This window comes from Natrix helvetica, assembly GCF_964273705.1.
Source record: "Natrix helvetica genome assembly, chromosome: 2".
Taxonomy (NCBI): Eukaryota; Metazoa; Chordata; class Lepidosauria; order Squamata; family Natricidae; genus Natrix; species Natrix helvetica.
This window is the reverse complement of record NC_138552.1, coordinates 52,102,901-52,113,561: the sequence shown is the minus strand read 5'-3', so window position 1 is coordinate 52,113,561 and position 10,661 is coordinate 52,102,901. Positions and strand designations below refer to the sequence as shown.

Here is a 10,661-nt window from a genome sequence, read left to right as displayed (position 1 = left end):
TATATACTTTTATTAAATGTCTTGTGAAACAATTGAGTATGATTAATAATTTTTTCAGAGAATCGAGTTCAATGGATATTCAATCTTTGTCTCATTCTAACTTATGAAAAAAAAGACAAAATGTGATTCTCCTATCCTTATTCTCTTAGACTGTACAGCTTTAGATTATGTACCATTTCATCATAAAGCTTTTGAATAAAAAAAATAGTGAACATAATGTGAAAAAAGCGGACTGTCCGCTCAAATAGTGGACACCTGGCAACCCTATCCATGTTTGTCCCCCAATACTGCCGCAACTTCAACTTTTTTTTTAGCTTTCCAAAGGGGTTGTCACCTGGAAACATGTTCTAATGTTTTATGACCTGAGTGTGTTCTGATTTAGTCACCATCCAACTCTGAGTGACACCAAAGTACCTGCCTCACCTTGGCTAAAAAGCAAACAAAACCCTGAGCAGCAAAGTGACTGTTTACTGCTCTTTTCTCTCCCCCCCCCCCCGTCTGTCATTCATCTTCCTATTGGCCAGTTACCACGCGCGATTCTGCCGTCACTCAATCAACAGCCAATGAACGCAGGTCGCCTGTACCAAAACGCAAGTAGAATCAAAACAAAGAGTGGGGAGGGAGATAGACTTGCCGCTTATTGGTTGCGAGGGAAATGCCAGCTGCGTTCGGATTGGCTAAGTGAATGAGCCGCTTGACCTGGTGAGGAGATCGGAAACTAGGCGAGGGAAGCACCTTAGTTGCGGGGAGCCGCTCGGGGTTGGAAGGATCCCATTCGCTGCCTTGGGAGATCCTTCGTTAGAGTCGAGGCTTTGACAAGTTAACCTCCTCCTGCTTCGCTCCTGTAAGTAGGAGGAGATCGCAGAAAAGATCAGAGAAGGCTGCCCTTTGCTTGATCTCACCAACCTCGGGAGATTTCGACACGTGAGCGTTACATCACCTGCGGAGCCTTTTTCACCGTGTTTGGATGCACGTCGGGTAGGGTACTTGATTGTCCATCACCGTTTTTAACCCGTGGAAATTTCAGGATAGTTGGGCTTAAAGTCAGGGGGCGTCGGACCGCAGTGAAGGCAAAGCGGTGATATCTCCTTTCCTTTCCCCAACGGAAGAGGAGAGACTTTGTTAGGCTACGGGTGGCATCTGATGGTACTTTTTGGGACCACCAAATTTGATTAAAAGCGTAAGCTGTCCTGAGCTTGCATCTCATTTTATGAAAGGCATAAAAAGACCAAACTGTTGTACGATTTAAATTGAGATATCTGGGGATGGGGAGGGAGGCAGGTCAGTGATGCTTATGTGTTACCAGATTTCTGATTTTATTTTTTTTCTTCGTTGGGTGTCAGTGGTTAGGTCTGAAAGAGTTGGGAATGGGGGAAGAGTTGTTTTAATTTAACGGAATTACTTGAAAGAATACTTAGTGCTTGACTTGTATCCTGCCTTTTGATTAAACTGAGTGTTCTATGTAATAAATAATAAAAACACAACACACAAAACAAAAAATGTAAGATGTAAAATTTAAAGACCCACCCTAACATTTTCAACATTGTTGAATAAAATATACTTTGGCTGTTTTGCAAGGGCAAAAAGAGTAGGGGCTAAAAAGCAACACAACTAGGAAGATATTTCATAGTTTGGGAGTCACACAATTCTATCTCCATATATTATCCATTAGGCACAACAGGAACAGTGCTTACAGACTATAACATTTTGGGAACTTATGAAAATATTTTAAGTTGAAAAAATAAAACTTACAAAGTTATTGGTAAAGTTAATATTTGTATATCCTAAAAGTAAATTTGGGGTAGTTGTTAAGGCATCTGGGTAGAAAGCAGGATACCATGAGTTCTATTTCCACCTTAGGCATAAAGCCAGCTGGGTAGATTTGGGGACAGTCATTCTTTTTTAGCCCTAGGAAGGAGGCAATGATACCTTCAAAATCATTTCTGACATTGTGCCAAGAAACATTATGCAGGGACTTGTTCAGGCAGTCGATTGGAAGGCAAAATCAATCAACCAATCAATATAAATAAATAATCAAGGTGTTGTTATTACTTTATTAAATATGAAATTTAATACTTTCTGCTTTAATTATGCAGTAATTGGTGTAGAAAATCCTAGTAACAATGGTTTGAAGGTAAGAAAAATACTAAAAATAGCTTACCTTGGTTTTTAAAAATAGTCACAGAAATTTGACATTCAACTATACAAAGGTTAACAATAATTAATTTGAATTGAACAACTGCCAAAATATCGTCATTGTTAGAGGTCTGGGGCATTTTATTCAGGAAGTGCCCCTGTGGTTTAAATCTTGGGATAATTATATATTTTTTGCAGTTTGGAGACAAGTTGATTTATCTTGATGTTAATGCCAAACAGGAAATCAAATTCAGGTGATTTAAATTTGTTTTTTCCCCTTATAGGTTACAAAAAGAATGGAAGATATTTCTGGTATAGATTCTTTGGCTACAAGGATAAAAAATACAGTGATTCAGTACTACAACATTGAGGACAACGAATGGAGAGTTGCTAGGAAAACAGTAAGTTATTGAGCAAGTTTTCTTATTTGAATAAGACATCAATGTAAACTTTTATATTATATTAAATTGTGTTGATGATCATATTTGCTGTGCTAGTTTTAGAAAAATAGAATACAATATAGTGATTCGTAGTTTCCAAAAGAGTAAAAACGACCAACCAAACCTTTGGAGAAGATGTGTTGCTACTATCTGATAATGATAAATTATAGGTTATATTGTTTGCACATAAGTGCTATCAACATCCTCTATCTGCAGTGGTCTTAAAATGTATAAATTGTACTTGGTTTCTAAGTTGAATCAATTTAAATATATTATTTAATTAATTCACATTTAAGTAATAATAATAATAATAATAATAATAATAATAATAATAATAATAATAATAATAATAATAATAATAATAATAATAATAATAATAATAATAATTATTATTATTATTATTATTATTATTATTTATTAAATTTCTAGACCGCCCCCTCTCCCCGGAGAGGGGGCGGTCTATAATGTCTCCTGCGGGAGCTGCATTGGTTGCCGATTTGCTTCCAGGTGCAATTCAAGGTCCTGGTTGTTACCTTTAAAGCCCTTCATGGCTTGGGACAAGGTTATCTGAGAGACCGTCTCTTACTGGTCATATCTACCCGACTCTTCAGAGCAGGGAGGCAGGGTCCCATCCCTGAGGGACAGGCGCCTGATGGGACCCGGAAGAAGGGCCTTCTCCATGGTGGCTCCCTCTCTCTGCAACATCATTCTCCCAGAGATTAGAATGGCCCCGACTCTAATACTCTTCCGGAAGTCATTGAAGACCTGGTTCTGCTAGCAGGCCTGGGGAACCCGAGCGGGATGGAGCCCATTAAGTGGCTTATGTGATCTGCTGTTGCCAGGGTGGGGCGGGGGTAGGAAATAGGGGGTGATTTTGCTATATTGTACTATATTAATTCATTTGATTCTTTTTGTTAGTTTTTATTGTTTTATATAATTTAGGGATGGTGCATGGGTGTCAATGAATGAAGATGGATATGCAAAATAGTAATTATCATATGCATTCTTTATTTTTTTAAATAATGTTTCTGTATCCAGGAAGTTTTTAAGGTTTGCCTGTATGTGAAAAGTTCCTTCTAATAAGGTCTCTGAATAAGGTCTGAAATACACTTTTTAAACATATTAATTATATTCCACATTCTTAGATATGAGTCAATGAATGTTTTAATAACATATCAGTACTGTGATCCTTCATTTTGTTTTTCTGCAGAAAGATGTTACTGTTTGGCGTAAACCATCAGAAGAATTCAGTGGGTATCTGTAAGTTGAACTTTAATTAAAACATTTGTACAGGATTAAACTATATGTGCATATATGTGTGTTGTCTTAATCAAAATAAATAATAAGATTTTGCAATATTAGAGCAAAAATAAAAATTGGGCACCCACCAGTATATTATTATCAGAATTATGATGTATACCATATCACAAAACTCTCTCATTTTGAAGATGAGAATTATACTGAAATAGTCTGAGGTAACAGAATCTTGCAAATCAGCCTGTGTTTTCTTTTCCCTCCCTTTTATACTCCAGAGAGTCAGGGGAAACTGGCCCAGTGTTTTTCTAAGACTTTTCTGACTCCTTGGGCTTAACACATGCTTCCTCGTTGTCTGGCTTTTGGATGCTTTCTCTAAGATTATCTCCATAGCTCCTTACAATTATTTACTTGGATATCATAACTACAACATTGGCTCTTAATATTAAACTCATCAATTAGCTGTGTTTGAAACATGTGAACTATATATTTTTGTTCAACTGAAGGGTAAATACACCTCCAGATTGGTTTTGCTGGTAAGTGCAGTACACTGAATTATAGGACACAGTATTATAATCCAGGGATACGGTGGCTCAGTGGCTAAGAAGCTGAGCTTGTCGATCAGAAAGTTCGGCAGTTCAGCGGTTCGAATACCTTGTGCTGCATAACAGAGTGAGCTCCTGTTACGTCTGCCAGCTTCTGCCAACCTAGCAGTTCAAAAGCACATAAAAAATGCAAGTAGAAAAATAGGGACCACCTTAGTGGGAAGGTAACAATGTTCCGTGCGCCTTCGGTGTTTAGTCATGCTGGCCACATGACCATGGAGACGTCTTCGGACAGCACTGGCTCTTCGACTTTAAAACAGAGATTAGCACTGCTCCCTAGAGTTGGGAACGACTAGCACATATGTGTGAGGGGAACCTTTACCTTATTATAATCCAGTCATGAGGAACTAATTTTTATAAGTGTAACTCCACCCTTTCAAATGGGATTTGTGCATAAACACTTGGAAGAGTTAGACTCTTACTACAGAGGTGTATTGGTTTTTCGACAACTTCTAAAGACTTCTACAAATATTCTTATTGTAAGCTTTAACAGTTTTAAACCCTCTTTTGTTAAATCCGGTCTTTAGCTATAAAACAGAAGGTATTGTGGAAGATGTTACCAATAGAATAATAGATCACATACGGCCAGGACCTTATCGAATCAACTGGGATAGCCTGATGACCACATTGGACATTGTTGAAAAGTATGAAGAGGTAACGCATGGGCCATATTTCATGCACTTAGCACTTTTAGGGTTTTCATTTATAGATCATAACTATCAAGATTCTGATTAACAAATGTAAGATGCATTATGTTTAACACTCAGTAAAAAATTAATTTGTGCATATGCTATGTGACATTCTTACTTATTCCTGTGTTGGGAACCTCAGTAGAGCTAGCTACCACATCTGAAATCTGCCCACCCCGTCTAAAATTCTTCATTAGAGCAAATCCGAAGAAATGAAAAAGGCACGATATGTAATTGTTTTAAAGGTCATAATTGTAGAACACTCTAATTTAGCTCTCTATTGATGTATACTGAAGTATAGTCTTTTCTCCCAAACTATTTTGTCCTGTACAGCACTTAACACTGGCTGAATATAATTTTCATGATCCTAAAAAGATTTTCTTGATCTTAGAACAATATTAATACAGGTAGTTCTTGCTTAGTGACAATAATTGGAAGTGGAATTTCCATCATTAAGTGATGCAGTTATAAAGTGCAATGTCACATGATTGTACCAATTAGTGATGGCAGTCCCCAGTTACCCAGTTACTATGGTGAGGGTGAATCACCATAGGTTGTTAAGTGAGAACCTCACATGATCATGACTTCTGATTTCCTGCTGGCTTCCTCAGTGACTTGGCTTGTGGGAAGTCGGCAGGGAAGGTTGTGAAGTTTGCATGATCATGTGCAACAGTTGGAAATCTGGGCTGGTTGTTAAGCACCCAGATTGTGATCACATGACTGCTGGGATGCTTCAATAGCCAGAACTTCAAGGACTGGTTGTAAGTACCTTTTGTTCAGCACCATCATAAGTTCAAACAGTTGATGAACAAGTGATCATTAACTAAGAACGATCTGTATATGTGTAGCATTTTCAAAACCAGACTGCATATCCGTACAGGATGGATTAAAAATATTATGCTGAACAAATGTTTGTTTAGCTATGGTTTGTTGAATAAATTGCAATTAATTTGGTTCATTCAGTACTCTAAGCCAGGAAATCCATTACATGACAATGCAGTACATAAACCCTACCATTGTTTTTAGGACTTTTAATAAGGTTACAAATATTTGCTTAATAAAAATGAATCACCCATAAACTGCCTTTCTATTATCACTTTGCAGAATTGCTGTGTAATGCGTTACACTACAGCTGGTCAAATATTGAATATCATTGCACCAAGAGAGTTCATTGATTTGTCCTACACAACCAATTGTGAAGATGGACTGCTGTCATGTGGTAAATTCTCATTAATAATTTTTTATCTTCTAATCCAGTTTTGTAAGAGTAATCTAAAATTGCTGAAACCCCCTCAATTGATCACTCTCTGTAGTGCCTTCCTGTCCGCAGCTGTTAAACCAGCATACCATACTGTAATGCAATATGTGAGTACACTTTCTATGGTGGACCGATAGAAAGAGGTCATCAGCCGTTGTTCCAACTGAAAATAAGCCCCCTGGACAACCCCCCCTCCAGCCAGGCAGAGCGCCATTCACCGATCTAGCGGTATCCTGAAGGTGCCAAGCCACAGAAACGGGGGGGGGGGAAGGCTCGCGTTGCTTGACACCTTCGGGATATCGCTAGGTCGGTGAGTGGTGCTTTGCTTAGCTGGAGACGAGGGTTGCCAGGTGGTTGCTCTTTTGCGAGCGGGCTCCCGAAGAGCTGGGCACAGCCTCAGGGTCGAACGGCTGTGTTGCGCTGTCGCAGCAGCCCTACACAGCAGCCATGAGGTGACCATACTCACAAGCAGCTGCCCAGCAACTCCCCTTTCCAGCCGGGCACAGCGCCATTCACTGATCTAGGGGTATTGCGAAGCCGCGTGAGTGCCTGTTTGCCGCCCACCGGCTCCTGCGGTTTGATGCCTTCGGAATGCCCCTAGGTTAGTGAATGGGGCTCTGCATGGCTGGAAATGGGGTTCGCGAGGGGCTTTTCCGCTCCCCTTGCGCGCACCTCCCAGCCTCACAATGCCTTTGCCTAACTCCCTGCAGAGCCAGGGCATCTCCGTTCCCACCGCCGCCCACCGCCGCTGCATGGCTTTTACTGCAGCTTCCAAAGCACGGAGGTAGGATGCCGAGTCTTCTGGAAGTTGCCACTCTGGGAATACGCTCTATGGTTGTACGCTCTGGAAGTAGCCAGCCCACAACCATAGAGCCCTTTGGGGAGTCCCTTTGGGGAGAGGGGGCGGTATAAAAAATCGAAATAAAGGTAAAGGTAAGGTAAGAGCGTACTCCCAGAGCGGCCACTGCCTAAAGACTCGGCTGAGGATCTCCGGAGTTTGGAAGCCGGAGAATAGGTTATGCTCAGAGCGCAGCAGTGGCACCCTGGCCCTGCAGGGAGAGCTGGACCAGGGCATGGTGACGTTGGGAGGCACACCAGCTGGGGACGGAACAGGCGCTCACGCAACCTCCCTTTCGAGGCGGGCAGAGCACCATGCACTGACCTAAAGGTATCCCGACTGCAGCAAGCCGCAGGAGCTGGGGGGAGGGCAGAGCACCATGCGGCTTAGCGCCTTTGGGATATCACTGGGTCGTTGAGTGGTGCTCTGCCCGGCTGGAAAGGGAGGTTGCCGGGTGGCTGCTCGTGAGCGTAGTCACCTCATGGCTGGTGTATTGTGCTGTGCGACAGCGCAAAATAGCCATTTGCCCTGAGGCTGTGCCTGGCTCTTCGGGCGCCCGCTCGCAAGAGAGCAGCCACCTGGCAACCCCAAAACAATAAGCCCCCCCCAATAATAAGACCCAATCAATATTTTGGGGGTCAAAAGAAAATTAGACCCTATATATATATATATATATGATTTCCTTCAGATTTACAGCAGAATCTGAAATGTGCAGTTGCTGTTACTACACAGCAGTTATCTGCTAACTTTTTAGAATGAATATTACTTGTGTGAAAAGAATTGTTGATATCAAAAAATACCTAGTCAATTAAACCTCTTTTCTTTTGTCTGAAAAATAAATTTAGTACATTTGTGACAAATGAAGTGTAGAAATATGGAGAAAATCTTGAGTATTGTAATGGTTAATTCGTAACAAGGCTCACAAAAGCTGGGGCAGCTTGACATTTTAAAAAACTATTCTTGATTATGCTAATCAACAAAAAATAAAATGGAAGTACTTGCAGTATCATGAAATAATCAGCACAATGCTGTCAATAACTTTAGCATGCATAAATGCTTCTTTACATGCTGATCTCCTTAATTTATATGGTTGAATAAAGACTCTCCTAGTGAAGTGGTGGTTCAGATCTGGGGTTTGGATAGTCCCTTCCTTTAAAATTTTACTCTCATCTGTACAAAACAATCTGGAACAGAAATTCTGAGCTTTGATATATAAAATAGTTGCATGTCTCCCTGAAATTATGTTTATGTCAGTGTACATGTGCCTAAGATAAATAATATTTTCAAATCCCTTTATTTTATGCTTATTGTTTTGTATGCTTTTTATTATCCAGTTGAAAATGTTGTTCATTCAGTTAAAAAGCCATTTTCAAAATGTGTTCCTTTACATCCTCATATAATTGCTGTTAATGTTTTTTTGTTAAAATAGGTATTAGCCTGGATTACAGTGAAGTAAGGCCAAGTTTTGTTCGAGGATTTAACCATCCTTGTGGCTGGTTCTGCTTTCCACTCCCGGACAATCCAAGACACAGTCTTTTAGTTGGATTTATCCAGACGGATCTGCGTGGGATGCTCCCACAATCAATAGTAGACACAGCTATGGCTGGTACACTAATCAGTTTTTATTCTGATCTTAGGAAAGCTCTGAAGGCATAATTCTACAAATTTCCTGTATCTGTATATATATTCTCCCTTTATTTATTTATCAGCACAAATGCAACACAAATGTAACAAGGCAACATAAAAAAATGGCTTTCTGCCTGGCTGCCTCCTAGGGTGAGCCGATAGACAGAAAAGGGAAGCAGTATGCTCCCTCCCATATTTGGGCATACCAGGAGTTGTGACACATGAATATATATACATATACATATACATATACATATACATATACATATACATCATATACATATACATATACATATACATCATATACATATACATATACATATACATATACATATACATATACATATACATATATATATATATATATATATATATATATATATATATATATATATATATATATATATATGTTTTCGTAGATTTTCACGGGTGTAGGTATGCTGGTTTTGTTGTATTCGGGTCTTTTCCCGTGTAAACCTTACACGGGAAAAGACCCGAATACAACAAAACCAGCATATATATATATATATATATACATACATGCATACATACAAACAAACACACACACACACACACACACACACACACACACATACATACATACATATGTGATATGTTGAAAAATTTCACATAAAGACCTGTGGTTTTCCATACTAGGTATAGTAGTTTTATTTGCACAGATCAGTATATTTATTTTGAAATAAGACTCTCGAGAATTCAGTTGAGATGATTGTTCTAAAGAAATATCCATGTTTATGTTAGAAAATAGCACTAATTTTAATACCTGACTTCTGTGAATAACTTTATTCTCTTGAACACGGAACTTTTTATAGTTGTGGAAAATGTTTTATCAGGGTATTAATTTCAAGGGTTTGATTTCCTAACAGCATATTAGGAAACCAGAAAACAGTGTATTTGTGTTGGGGAACTTCTTCCCCATTGCCTTCTACACATCTTTACAGCAGAACGTCTGCTATTCTTGGAATTTAAAACATAATTTAGGGTCTTTCTGTTCCAAGGCCCTCTCTCACTCCATGGCTCCAGGTTATGGTCTTTATTGGACTACATTCAGTTATAGTCCCTCTCAATACACTGAAGGTGATAGGAATGCAAATATACTGTTGCCATTATTCCGAATACACAGAGACCTGTTTTTATGGACTTAAGAAGTCTGCAGTTTTGCAAGAAAGATCTTAAGTTTACATACTAAAGAGTTATCAGAACAATATATTGATTCTGTGAAATGGCACACATTTCAGTGCAGCAGAATTGGTACATTTTGGAGCTCTCCTTGCCATATTGGGAGTACTGCAACTCAGTATAGTTGCATATTTGTTTTGGAAATGCTGTTGTTATGTATCAGAGATCATCTGGGTGCCAGATGTGTTTGTCTACTTATACCGTAGTACAGTGAGAATAGAAATTGCATTCCCAATCATTGCCTTGAGGGGCACTATAACATTTTTGTAGTACATGACTTTATGGTGGCAAGGGAGATAACAATGTTTTCAATTAGAGAAAATACGCTAATATACTTGGCTTGTTATGTTATTCTAGCACTACCGGAGGATGTAAATATGGGATCCTAAAGAATGAGCTCATAGCTGACAGACTAAAATTGCTGTAAATGCTTTACCTCGGTTTCTAGTTGTTCAGTCATATCCTGATCTTTAAATGGCTTCCAAGTGATCCAGATTTACCGTATTTTTCAGAGTCTGACACACCTTTTTCCCTCAAAAAAAAAAAAAAGGGTGAAAATATAAGTGCGTCTTATACACTGAATACAGCATTTTTCTGCCTCCTGAAACCCTGCTC

At 39.2% G+C, this 10,661-nt stretch overlaps 1 protein-coding gene across 4 annotated transcripts; it reads left to right on the top strand.

Moving 5' to 3' along the window:
- Positions 1–709: 709 nt before the first annotated feature.
- On the top strand, positions 710–9,178 carry STARD4 (StAR related lipid transfer domain containing 4). Of its 4 annotated transcripts, none has more exons than XM_081944890.1 (7): positions 724–978; positions 1,913–2,039; positions 2,421–2,537; positions 3,787–3,836; positions 4,963–5,089; positions 6,229–6,343; positions 8,650–9,178. In XM_081944890.1, exons 3-7 carry the CDS (start codon positions 2,433–2,435, stop codon positions 8,874–8,876), a joined length of 624 nt encoding a protein of 207 aa, XP_081801016.1. In that variant the 5' UTR covers positions 724–978; positions 1,913–2,039; positions 2,421–2,432; the 3' UTR covers positions 8,877–9,178. The 4 variants fall into 4 exon arrangements, with proteins under 4 accessions (XP_081801014.1, XP_081801016.1, XP_081801015.1 ...); XM_081944889.1 differs by having other exon boundaries at positions 1,907–2,039; XM_081944888.1 differs by lacking the exon at positions 1,913–2,039 and having other exon boundaries at positions 710–844.
- The last annotated feature ends 1,483 nt before the right edge of the window (positions 9,179–10,661 follow it).

Excerpts from the sequence above, each read along its gene's own strand:
- STARD4 (XM_081944888.1), top strand. The coding sequence starts at position 2,433 with ATGGAAGATATTTCTGGTATAGATTCTTTGGCTACAAGGATAAAAAAT. Across the intron at positions 2,538-3,786 it reads GGAGAGTTGCTAGGAAAACA|AAAGATGTTACTGTTTGGCG; the intron begins GTAAGTTATTGA and ends GTTTTTCTGCAG. Across the intron at positions 3,837-4,962 it reads GAAGAATTCAGTGGGTATCT|CTATAAAACAGAAGGTATTG; the intron begins GTAAGTTGAACT and ends TCCGGTCTTTAG.